This window comes from Scyliorhinus torazame, chromosome 21 (assembly GCF_047496885.1).
Source record: "Scyliorhinus torazame isolate Kashiwa2021f chromosome 21, sScyTor2.1, whole genome shotgun sequence".
Lineage (NCBI taxonomy): Eukaryota > Metazoa > Chordata > Chondrichthyes > Carcharhiniformes > Scyliorhinidae > Scyliorhinus > Scyliorhinus torazame.
In genome coordinates, this window is record NC_092727.1 from 121,189,494 (window position 1) to 121,202,885 (window position 13,392).

The 13,392-nt window shown below is 44.9% G+C and overlaps 1 protein-coding gene across 1 annotated transcript in view; it reads right to left on the reverse strand.

Moving 5' to 3' along the window:
- Nucleotides 1–657: 657 nt before the first annotated feature.
- The window catches only part of med1 (mediator complex subunit 1), a 53,675-nt gene continuing 40,940 nt past the window's right edge, over nt 658–13,392 (reverse strand). The window contains exons 14-17 of the mRNA XM_072487425.1: nt 13,189–13,390; nt 8,183–8,278; nt 6,988–7,093; nt 658–5,263 (exon numbers count right to left, since the gene is read on the reverse strand). Of these exons, the coding sequence (XP_072343526.1) occupies nt 2,035–5,263; nt 6,988–7,093; nt 8,183–8,278; nt 13,189–13,390 (3,633 nt within the window). The 3' untranslated portion in view covers nt 658–2,034. The remainder of the gene's footprint in view (nt 5,264–6,987; nt 7,094–8,182; nt 8,279–13,188; nt 13,391–13,392) is intronic.

The following is a 13,392-nucleotide window of genomic DNA, read 5'->3' on the forward strand; positions in this document are numbered from 1 at the left end:
CACAACACAACCTATTAGATTCTGGTCACAGACCCTTCACAGCTGTTCAGTACATTCAGTAGTCACCCTTACACACTGGATAAATTGGAACTATCATTAATCAAAATCATTAAACAATTGAGCAAAATGCCAATGACCCTTTATTTGGCAATACTACGGAGTATGATTTCTTTGGCCAAACTGGACAACGACATGCAAGGCAATAGAAAAAAAACCTCTTCCATTATCTGAACCGCTGTTGAGATCTTGACCAATTCATAACGATTTAGGATCCCAAATTTAATTTTCAGGACTTCAACATTTATTTTGAGGTGGATTTGGACAGTTGGCACAGTTATGCTACACTTGCAAATATATTGTAAAAGATTTTTGAAGAAAGATCTGTAGCTTTTACTAAAGTCTGGTGTCAGAACAACAGAGGAAAATCCTTCCTTTTTAAGTTCAGAGTGTCCAATCTGGATCCTTTTCTTCATTCCTGAAGTCTCAAATTGAAATTTCCATCCAGCAAAGGGACAGGGCCAGGTTGAGCATTGGCCTACGCTTTTCACGGTCTTATTGCATGGGTGATACAATTGCTTTAAAGATGCCTCACTATTCCAGTAAACGTACATCAAATGAGTACTCTTCCCCCCCGCCCCTCCCCCACCACCACCCACAACCCCACCCCCGGAATGTGAAGTTAGCACATGCGCTCTTGAGTTTTCCAATTAAGTGCTGTCCCATTTTGGTACCAATCGTCTTTTTCTCCTGGGCATCATAAAGAGTTATCGCCATGGAATTTGAGCATCGTGTAGCTGCAGATACCATTCTACGTCAGGTCTCTCTCCCTTTTTTCGGGAACAACATTTGCATACAATTAAGTAATGGTCTCATGGGGGCACCAATCCATCACCAGCACGACAGAGCGAACATTTACGTACTAATGGTTATGTTACCACGCATCTGGGAGATCAGTTACAGAGTTTGGCCGGTTCAATTTTCAGATAATGGGTGAATGCTTTCAGTTTAAGCCCTTTGGTTCCTTTTGTACGCAAAATCCTTTATCCCCCAACTCATGGTATGAAACTAGGAGTACCTGGGAAGAATTGAAAGACAAATTCTCACACTGAATTTTGACAGAATGTGACAAAGATTATGGAAACATCCTTCAAATAAACAAAACCATCAGCCTCAAAGTATTAATACAAATAATAGTACATATTCTTACACTTCATAAAAATGAGATAAAGTGAATTGCAGCACAATCTGCGTATTCAAAGCAACGCACAACCGTTGACTTCAAAATGTACAAAGAGGCTTTAGAAACTATTAAAATGATTTCACGAAGCACATGAAAAAACACTGAAATTAAGAGATTAATAAATAGTTAAAAATAAAGCATGTTAAAGCATCTTGGGTTTTTACATAAAAGAAGCTGGGCCTTGTGAACAGTTAAATAAAATCTATCTTTTGCATGCGGGATGGGAGACGAGGAGAAAATTCTCACATGGACCACTTTCATCTGAAAACAATGAAAGACTTTTAGCACACAAAGCCTCAGCCTCTTCTGATCTTAAAATGGATTTCGGCTAATAAAAAAAGTTGCAAAATGTGGGAGCCAAACACAAGTACGATTGAGCCGGGAATTAAAGCTGCAAAGCTTTGTTAAGACTTTTCTGAGTCCAACCCTTTGTTTTGGGGGAGGGAGTCTTCATACAAGGGTCGCCACACTTGGGTGGATCTTGCACAACTTCAAAAACTCTGATAGTGAGGGAAGGCAAAAAAATGTTTATGGAAAACTTGACAAAGCCCAACTCCTCAAAAATGTACAAAAAAGTTACATTTCACGTACACTGTCTGATAAGTGATTGCTCATATCAAAAATAATGACAAACTTAACACTTTGAAAATGTTGTTACGAACACGTTGGCAGATCTGAGGCATGTCAGAATCGGGACGAGTTACCAGCTTAAAGCAAAGAACCTCGTATAATCAGCAACAAAATACTATAGTTGTACAATAGACAGTCTTGCTTTAAGAACAATGCACTTCATTTCAGTTACCAATCAGAGCCACATTCATGAGGTCATCATCCTCGCCAATTAAAAATGCTGGGCTGGGGCGAGATGACCGTTCGGAGTTCAGGGATGTGTTCCCTGCCATAGATAAGGATTGGTCAGTTGAAATAGGAGACTTTGACCAACTTTCTGGTTTGATGCTGGAGTGAGATTTTTTCTTCTCCCTGTCTCTGTCACGGTCCCGATCCCTGTCCCGATCCTTGTCCTTCCCTTTCTTCTTCTCCTTTTTGTGCTTTTTATGCTTTTCTAAGCTGTACTCGGGGAGTGGCCGGATATCGTCATCTGAGCTTGGACTGTTCTGGTGGGATTTCTCAGCAAACGATGATCCCGATTCGCTGCCACTATCTCCACCTTGAGGGGTGTAGGCAGGAGACTTGCTGTAACTTGGTGAACACCGTTCGTGTTTTGGTGTTGAACCACTGAACAAAGGTGAGCCATAGTTTTTCGCGCCAGTTATCTGAGGTCTCAAACCATCACCACTACCGTCACTTGGCTTCTGCAAGGTTACTTTGGCCTTGATGCTGGGAGAACCACCATCATGTTTGCTAATGATAATTTTTGCCACACCAGTACCGCCACCATTCTTGGAGTCGGAAGATTTCTTTCCACTGTCACCCGAGCTGCCTGAGACAGAGACCTTGGATTTTCCTTCTTTGTCGCTTTTCTCTCGCTTACCCTGATAATCTGCAGGGGACATATTGTGCTTGGATGGCAAGCTATGTGTAGAGGGCATTGTTGCTGCAGCCATTTGACCATCTGGACAGTCTTCTGTACCCGAACCACCTACACCACCCACACCATGTTTCAATTTGTCAATCACTGCAGTCAAGGATGGCTTCTTGGTTCGACTTGGAGATTTTCCCTTGATTAAATTTCCATGAGCATTTTGAGATGAAGACATTGAGGAAGCAGAGGACGAGGAGGAAGAAGAGGTGGAGGTTGGAGGCTTCTGGCTCAAAGAACTGGAGGAAGCCATACCAGAGGACTGTTTCATGCTTGAACTGGAACTAGACCCCGACATGTGAGAACCTCCTGAGCCAGAGCTAACTGGAGATTTAGCTTTCGTCGGTGGAGTCCCTGGAATGGGCTTCAACGGTGATGAAAGCTTGTCCGAGTTGCCTGAAGGTCTTGAGTGGGAGGGAGACACATTGGGTTTTCCGCCAGATGGATTAACCAGGGAAGATGATGACTTAACTTGAGGTTTCATTTTGTTGCTACTACTATTGCTGGAACTCAAGCTGCTACTACTGGTCAACCCATGTTTGGTGACTGGAGAAGAGCTGGGTTTTCCCATAGACTGAGAAGAACTCTTGGACTGGCTCGAACTGGTGCTTTGACCTGAATAAAGGCTGCTGCTCATTTTGGAACTGGAAGAGCCTTCGGATTTGTTGCTTTTCGCTTTGCTGGAGGAGGAGGAATTGGATGAATGAGAGTGATGACTTTTACTGCTGGATGAAGGTCCTGATCCAAACTGACTATGTGAAGACGATTTGCCAACCATCTCTTTGCGAATCTGAATTGTGATTTTTGGAATTGGAGGTGTAGCCCCACTAGGTGGCGTCTGTGAGCGGCCAGAACTCCCAGGAGATTTGGAGCCGGTGGTACTTGCTGGTGGAGTGAAAGGACGACTTGACACACTATGAGATGGGGACTTACTTTCCGAGTCAGTTTTCTTACGTTTTGGAGGTTTTTCTTTGCTTTTGCCTTCATTCGATGGTGTCCTGGTGCGTTTCCCAGGCTTTCCATCAATGCCTATTCCTGATAAATTGCTACTTCCACTGCCATTTCCTTCCTTACCACATCGCTGCTTTTGAGATTTGTCCATTTTTCCGACTTCAACTGTGCTCAACAAAGGACTCTGATTCCCACTATGTTCCACGACATCAGATGGTCCTAAAGACTTACTGCCACTCGTAAACATACTGAAATCCACCATGTCTGTATGGCTGCTCCCTTTAGAGCGATCTCCAGTGTCACCACTCATTGTCTGCACATTTATTGAGGCAAGTGGATGTGAAGCAAAACTCTTTGAGTCGTCGACATCTTCACTCTGGCTGTTCTCATCAAAATAGCCACTCACAAAATTGTTGCCGCTTTGATTATCTAATAAAAAATCAACTCCATCAGGAAAAAACTGGTTTGAAGAGTCACTGGTTGGAGTAGCAGTAGCATCTGCTATTAAATCTGCAGGATCAGTGTACGTGTTCTCATTACTTTCACCTTGAAAAACATCCGCGTCAAACGTACTGTTTACAGCGGAATGAGAAGAGCTTGAAGAATCACGGACAGGCGTCCCAATGGACTGGCAATTGTCTCCGGTGGTGGCCAGCTTAGCTGTCTGTTCTGCAATATCGGATAGAATCTCTGTGACATCAGCTCCAATGCTGTCTGTACTAGGTAGGCGCACCATTCTCTGCATACTGGACTGCTGAGCATGCACCACCGTTGAAGGGTATGTAGTAGGTGGTGTGTTACATTGGCTTGGGGCTGGGGTAATATGAGGAGTGTCCAAAGAATCTCCGGCCAGGTTTACATCAAAGACACTGTTTGGAGCATCAAAGTCCATGGAGATGAGTTCTCTCTGGAAGTCCTCCTCAGTCTGTTGCTGCTTGGGCTTATCTGTTTGCGACCTCGTCCTCTTCTTTTTCTGTTTCGTACTACTTGAAGCCACATCAATTCTAGGAGAGCTTGATGAAGAATTTTGCCTCTCCAAAGGACTACTATTATACAGTGTCGAGAAATCTTGGCTTGGGTTGTCTTTGAGCAAGTTCATGAGCATGGGGTGGTTTTTGGTATTACTTGCCGGGGAAGATACTGATGGTGGTGTATGGCCGGGTGGTGTAGGGCTTGAACCAATGGATGAACCAACACTCCCTGTAATTTGCAGCAAACTAGTCAGAATCGGGTTCTGGTTTACCTTAAAGGAATCCTCCCCGTGCCCCGATTCATGCCTTTCCTTCACACCCATGTTTCCCAAATTGAAGATGGTGGAAATGGGGCCGGGAAAGGTACTGGTCGGAGTAGTGGTGCCACTTGCTGGATTGTTGCCCAGTTGTGTGCTGTAGCCGGGACTGGTCGCTGGGGGTGGATTCCTTTTCAGCATGTCCTCAACTGTCTCTGCAATGAGGGGCAAGGCCGGTGTGTCTGCTTGGATGGTCTCAGCCTTTCGACGGATTGCTCGCATCGTCACGGGGATGGACATACACCTGTAAAACACATGTGATATCAGTAACATCACCCAAATTTAATTTAAAGTGTTTCCACCCCCCCAGAATTTGTCCATGGTAGAAAACTGTCCAGCTCGATCTCGAAGTAGAATTCAATAAGACAAAAAGCACCGTGCCTTTATCTGAAGCTCAGCTTTATAAAAAAATGTGAGCCCACTTCATTCCACATTACACTTTATGCAAACGTAGGCGGCCCATTGAAGCTCATTCATTCAGAAGAGAATCATGCCACAGTATCTAACTAAATCTGAAATAATTCCAACATATTCCCACAATGAAGGCCATTCCACAGATTGAAGGCTCTTTATGTAAACAGTATCCTGCCATCATCTGTAAATTAATCTTCTTTTCTTCTTTGTCCTACTGATGCCATCTTAAAGTAAAGCTCCGTAGCTGTACTCTTACTGTCTTATGTATTGTTGCCTATCAGCTGCCTTGAAGACCAACTAGAAAAAATAAGCATTACAGGAATTAACTACTGCAATAGCCTTTTTCTGCAAAAGTCCCCAAGTAACAGAAACATAGAAAATAGGAGGGGGAAATTCGGTCCTTCGAGCCTGTTCCGCCGCCATTCCTTATCATGTCTGATCATCCAATTCAGTAACTTGATCCCGCTTTCCCCCATATCCTTTGATCCCTTTAGCTCCAAGAGCCATATTTAACTCCTTCTTGAAAACATACAATGTTTTGGCCTCAACTACTTCCTGCGATAATGAATTCCACAGGCTCACCACACTCTAGGTCCTAAGTGGTCTATTCTGTATCCTCAGACTGCGACCCCTGATTCTGGATTCCCTCGCCATCAGAAACATCCTTCCTGCATCTACTCTACTTAGTCCTGTTAGAATTTTATAGGTTTCGATGAAATACCCTCTCATTCTTCTAAACTCCAGCGAATATAATCCTAACCGACTCAATCTCTCCTCATATATCAGTCCCACCATCCCAGGAATTAGTCTGGTAAACCTTCACTGCACTGCCTTTATAGCAAGCACACAATATTCCAGGTGTGGCCTCACCAAGGCCCTGTATAATTGCAGCAAGACATCACATCCCTGCCTCTGTACTCAAATCCTCTCGCTATGAAGGCCAACATACCATTTCCCTTCTTTACCATCTGCTGCAACTGCATGCTTACTTTCAGTGGCTGGTGTACAAGGACACCCATGTCTCGTTGCATGGAACATTGGAACTAAAAGAATTCAAGCTCATACGTCTTCCTTACTGATTTTCTCCTCCCTTTATTGAAGGAAATCCTTTTCAGACATTATTTGATGTTAACAGACAGCCCAAAAGTGGCTAGTCTTCAAACTGAGAAATTGAGTTATGAACAGATTATTCAGCTATGGGTGGTATCACAATCAGTGCTATTTTCTTTCTCCCGATTGCCCAACTTGTGTGTATTTTCCAGGACAACTAGCAGGAAAGTAATAGAGATGGAATACCCTGGCTGAATCTTCCTCTCTTGAGCCCAGAATGCTGACCTGAAACTGAGTCCGAGAGCTTCTGTTCACGTTGTGACAGCGCAAAATCAAACAATGCCTCTTCCCACCAGACTACTGGAGAACGCGATCTCCAAAACTCTGGTATAAATCTCTAAATGTTACTGGATAAAGACGGAATTTGAGTTACTGGGTGACGGTAAATCCCACCCAAGAATCCCAAATTTTCAGCAATGTATTCAGCATAGAGAAGACCCTTACCGCTGTACCACTCTGGCAATGAAGTCATCAGTACAGATGAGGGCATCAGATAGTCCTTTATACAGCTTACAGCTCACTTGCCTCGAGTCCAGCACATCCATCACAACTGGCAAAATAAACAGCATTGAAAATTGAAATGGAGTAGCTACCGAGAACAGAACTGAATACCGATTACTCTTTGGGAGCCTTCAAAATAACATTGATTGTTTAGAACAAAGGCGACATTTAAAAATAACTGAACAAGATGCAGTCTGAGAAAGTCTAGAGATCCTTAAAAAATTATTTTGATAAAAGCCAAAGATGTGCAGGTTAGGTGGGGTTACGGGCATAAAACAAAGAAAAGTATAGCACAGGAACAGGCCCTTCGGCCCTTCAAGCCTGCGCCGACCATGCTGCCCGTCTAAACTAAAATCTTCTATTAGGATAGGGGAGGGGAGTGGGCCTAGGCAGGATGCTCTTTCCGAGGGTTGGCGCAGAATAGACGGGCCAAATGGTCTCCTTCTGCACTATAGTGATTCTATGGTTCCAAAGGGTATTAGCTCAAAGGTAGAGCATTTGACCGAAGATCAAGAAATCCCCAGTTCAAAGCTGGGTGCCCCCTCCTTGTTTAATGGAACTGGCAAAAGTGAATTGTTATAATCTAGAAAGCACTCCCTGAAAAGGGAGATGGAAGATGATTCAATAATAAGCTTCAAAAGGGAATTGGATAAACACTTGAAGGGAGACATTTGCAGGGCTATAGGGCTAGAACAGGAGTGGGAACTAATTCTTTCAAAAAGCCAGCACAGGTACAAAGGTCTGAACGGCCTCCTTCTATGATTCTAAGAGGCTCACGCCAGATGATTGAGTGCACTAACCAGTGCGAACACAGGAAGATCCTAGGTTCAGTTGCTGGCCTGTACAGAACACGGACACTTGCCACCCAGCTCTTACATGAAAAATGATACAAGATACTGCTGGGCACTGACTGTATAATCTGTACTTCAGTACCAGTTAGAGATCAAAGATTCAGAGAAAAGCGCACCCTGGGGGGGAGAAAACTGCATCATAACAAAAGTAGATTTCGTGTTGCTGCAGGCATTTTCTGAGCAGTTACAAAAACTGATGTTTCCGAACCTAGTCGCAGTAATGGGTATTCTACAAAATGGCTTTACATAGAAACTATTTAAAGATTTGAGACTGTAAAGTAGCATACCACAGACGAGTGAGTCATTGACTGGGTGCTGGAAGGACAGGCTGAAGCTGGTATCAATCAGTGGGCACACCTCAAATTGCAAGCGACCAGGTAAATCTGCAATCAAATGATTCAGACAGAATAAGAAAGCAACACAGAAAAGGAACAAAATTCCTTTCTTTCTTTTAAAAGAAAGACCATTTTACAACTGTTCTGATCAGCAGATTGGAAGGTGGGTCCCTGCTGTTTCTTTCCACCCCTGGAACGAGGTCTAGTCCTGATTTGTCCAAGACATTGTCCTCTTTCTCTTACTCTGAAATTAATTTTAGGGATTGCCATCCAGTTCTTGGTCAGGATGAGAGCTAACAGAAGATTTTAGAATTATTAAATTATTTGCGAGAGTGAACCACAAAAGATTGATTTCCTCTCTGTTCCAGTAAAAACAAATCCACAATTTTCACCACAACTATAGCCTCATGACATGAACATCCTACAGATGCTGAACTCCATTCAATATTCCAACCATGTCGCTACCAATATCACACTTCCTTGTTTTTATAATAAGTGACTCTGTGTATAATGAGTTCAAATCTCATTACGGCATGTTACAAGATTGAATTCAACAAATTTGGTAATTGTGAGCATACATCAGAACAATAATCATGACAGCTGCCAGATTGATGTCAAAACAAAACTGGTCCATAATTAAATTTCAGCATTGGAAAGTTGCTTGCCAGCAACTGACTACAGTTTCATGCTGTTGTTGATTCTTAACGCCCTCTGAAGTGGTCTAGGAAGTTTTATGGCTGTAAAAACAATTACCGAGTGATTCAGGAAGGTCTGACTCTTTCTGGGGGGGGGGGGGCGGGGCGTACGGTGAGTGATGGACCATATATGTGGCCCGATTCGGGAGAAGCTGGAAAAAACCTCGGGGCTGTGAAGGAGTTTGGAGAGGTGCTCAAGGGCGTGGAGGCAGCCTTGTCACAGCATGAGAATCGAATCACCTCGCTGGAAGCTGAAATGCTGCTGGTGGAGGAGAGGAACAAGACCCTGAGGGCTGAGGTGGATGACTTGGAGAACAGATCGAGGAGATTGGAACCTCAGAATAGTGGGGTTACCAGAGGGGATGGAGGGTCTGAAGTCGACCGATGTTTGCCAAGCTGTTGGAGGGGGATGAGCGAGTGTCCCCTTCAGAGTTGGATCGGGCTCACCGAGTACTCTGGCGGAAGCCTCGAGTGAATGAGCCGCCATGGGCGGTGATTAATGGATTCCACCGCTTCCAGAGAAGGAGCGGGTTCTGCAATGGGCCAAAGTGAATTGGGACCCGAGGTGGGGAGGAAGCATCATCTGAACACACCAAGTTGTCGGAGCGGAGTTGGCAAAGCAGCATGCAGCTTTTAATAAGGCAAAGTTAGCACTATTCAGGAGTGGAGTCAGGTTTGTATGGTGTACTCGGCGAGGCTCAGAGAAACTTTTTGGTTGAAAGATCATTTATTCAACACGTTGGAGGAGGCAGAGGCTTTTGTCAAGGAGCGTGGACTTGGACTTGATTAAAGATTGAGACTTTAATGGTGACGGTTAGGTTCAAGATGTGTTGTATTTTGTCTTTGTAGTATGCTTGGATATGTGGGCGCTACGGTTGTCAGGAGTGGTAGTATGGGGAATATAAGGCCTCCGGGGAGTTGTGTTGGATTTTGGTTCACTGAGCTGGGATGGACCAAGGAGCTTTGTTTTTCTTTGTGCACTCACCCTGGGTGGGGGTTACCTTTGCTAGCTGTAAAGATTTAGATGGTGAATGGGAGTGAGGTGGCGGGAGGAACTGTGGACTTGTTGGATCTGTTTAATTAAAATTCAGTGAGCCTAACTTGTTTGATTGGTGGTGGGGGAGGGGGGAAAAGAGGAGAGGATGTGTGTGTGTGTGTGTGTGTGTGTGTGTGGGGGGGGGGGGGGGGGGGGAGGGAGGGGATGGGGATCTGACGGGGACCAAGGGCTTTTCATTGTCTCACCTTAGGGGCGGGGTTGGTGGCTGTCTTGAATGGGCCCTACACCCATCGGAGGGGGTACCTTTGTTCAACCTTAACAATCAGTGGTGCCGGGGGGGGGGGGGGGGGGGGGGGGGGGGGGGGGGAGACTTGTAAATTGTATTTGATCCGTATGGATTTGTTCATTTTGTGTTTATTTTTTAAAAGTTGGCGGCGTAGTGATAATGTCGCCAGACTAGTAACCCAGAGACTAATGTTCTGGGGCATGGGTCTAATCCCACCAGCTGGTAGAATGTGAATTCAACCAATAAGATCTGGAATATAAAGCTGAAACCATTATTGATCGTCATAAAAATCCATCTGGTTTACTGATGTCCTTAAGGGAAGGAAATCTGCCGTCCTTACCTGGTCTGGCCTCCAGAAACACAGCATTGTGGTTGACACTTAACTACCCTCTTAAGTGGCTTGGTAATCCACTCAGGTTAAGGGCAATTAGGGATGGTTACACTCACATCCCAAGAAAGAATTTAAAAAGCCCAATATATTACAGTATTTGGAACGGTCCCTGAGCAGAAGCAAAACAGGCAATAGGGACTGGAAAAGCAGGCGACGCTGAATCGGTGAACTAATATTTCTGTCAGAATTTCAGATGGTCCTGTAGTGACCTGGCTGGAAATGAGCCATACTTTCACTTGAATATTGTAACAGATTGAAGATTTCAGCCTGCTTATACATGATGCTCACGTCACCTTTTTGGAATGAATCCTAGGGGACAGCACCATAGCAACAGAATTATTAAAAGGATTTTTTTACCATGTTGTTCCATTTTGCAGCCCAGTTGTTTGCATAATCTCCGACTTTTATCCTGAGTGCTTAATGATGAACCTTCTTGAAAAATGTTACAATTCAAAAGCGGTATATCTGAGATGGCACAAGGTGAAAGCGGCACGGTAGCACAAGTGGATAGCACTGTCACTTCACAGCTCCAGGGTCCCGGGTTCGATTCCCTGCTGGGTCATTGTCTGTGCGGAGTCTGCATGTTCTCCCCGTGTCTGCGTGGGTTTCCTCCGGGTGCTCCGGTTTCCTCCCACAGTCCAAAAGATGAGCTGTTAGGTGGATTGGCCATGCTAAATTGTCCTTAGTGCCCAAAAGGGTTGGGTGATGTTGCTGGGTTACAGGTATGTGGCGGAGGTAAGGGGTTAAATGGGGTGCTCTTTCCAAGGGCTGGTGCAGACTCAATGGTCCGATTGGCCTCCTTCTGCACTGTAAATTGTATGTCTATGAAAGAAGGCATTCCAGGTTGATCAGCAGGGACAAGAGCTGGTATATGCACAACCACTCTTTATGCCTCAAACCATACCTGCTACAGGCAAAGTGAAACTGGCTCTGCAAGCTTCAGGTCAGCATGAAACCAGTTGCAGGCCGATGCCACCTTCTGCAAGGAGACTGGCGACCAACCTGCACCACAAGTAGCACACCACAGAGGTGAAAGTCACTTTTTTACGACTACTTCCGAGGAGGTTAAGGGGTGATGTGATCGAAGCCTTCAAGATATTTACAGGAAAAGACAGGGTAATTAAAGATAAACTAATTTGACTGGTTGAGGATTCTAAAACTAGGGGCATAGTCTTTAAGGTTAGGGTCAGACCGTTCAGGAGAGATGTTAGGAAGCACTTCTTCACTCAAAGGGTTGGAATCCTCTCCCACAAATATTTGTAGTTAGAACAGTTGTAAATTTTAATTCCAAGATTTTTGTTAGGCGAGGATATAAAAGGATGTGGGCCAAAGGCAGGCATATGGTTTTAGGCCACAGGTCAGCCATGATGTCACTGAACGGCACGACAGGCTCGAGGGGCTGAATGGCCTCCTCCTGCTCTTATGAATGCCAAGCAGCACAACGGCGAATTCCATTGAGCAACCAGAAGGTTCGGGAGCAGCATCGCTTACTCACTAACTCACAGGCTTGGTTTGCGTATCCAGATTTATTTTGCCAGACAATTGATTTTGTTGAGCCACCTTTTCTCCCCAACTAGCCCTTTGTGACTGGAGAGATCACATTCATAACTTTTACAAAACGTTTTACTACCCATCTGCCTTTTAAGGGCTACTGACGTAGCCAAATCACTGCCCCCTGCCCTTTCTCAGTGCTCAGCCCTATTAGCCAGATACTGGCCACAAACTGGTAGTGAGGGGCAAACCTGAAAAAATAGTTGGGAGAGTCATGCTGACGAGTGCTGCGCTTTGCACACATTTTTCATCGGGTTCCGTTGTGTCACAACAAATTCATCCTGTTGTCTTTTCAAGGGAAAAGCAGTCACAGGGAAGTTGCTAGCATATAATGGTCGGATAGCCCTTATCCAAAATGCTTGGGCTGAGTGTGCGTCGGATTTTAGAATGTTTCGGAATATACTCCGCAGCACACATTGGGAATTGCGCAAGCACATGCATTGGGAACTACGTATGTGCGGAACATTTGGAACTACGCATGTACAGTGCGCATCGGGTACTGCGCATGTACGGAACATTGGGAACCGCGCATGTGCAGGGCGCTTGAAAAAAAGTGTGGATTTCGATACTTTGGATAAGGGACGCTCAACCTGTTTTTGCTCAATTGCAGAAACTATTTTCAGCAGAACTGACCAACAAGTTCCTGTTTGCCTCATAGGGGAGAACAAATCTGGGCACAACTGTTTCACAAAAGGGAGGCACAGTGGTTAGCACGCTGCTTCACAGCAACAGAGGCCCAGGTTCAATTCTGGCCTTGGATGACTGTATGTGCGGAGTCTTCACTTTATCTCTATGTGTGTGTGTGTGTGTGTGTGGGTTTAATCAGAGTGCTCCGGTTTCCTCCCACAGTCCAACAGTGTGCTGGTTAGGTGGGGTTAGGGGTGTTACAGGCATAGGGTGGGGAAGTGGACCGAGGTTGGGTGCTCGATGGGCCAAATGGTCTCCTTCTGCACTGTAGAAATTCTATTTCTTTATGTCTATATGCAAACTCCCTATATACAGAGCAACAAGGCTTTTGCATACAAAACCTCCACATACCTTCCTTCAGCACAGTCCTTTTCACACAGCTTCCAATCAGTGTGTTGTAGGACACTTGGTGTCGGATGAGTTCTAGAATCTGAGGCACCTGGCCTGGGTGTCTGAAAGGAATTTTATGAAGCAGTGCACCCTGCAGACACCTTCCATCATGGATTGGAGCGTCTTTGTTCAGAAAGTAGCAATGCTGCTGGCCTGGCAAAGACT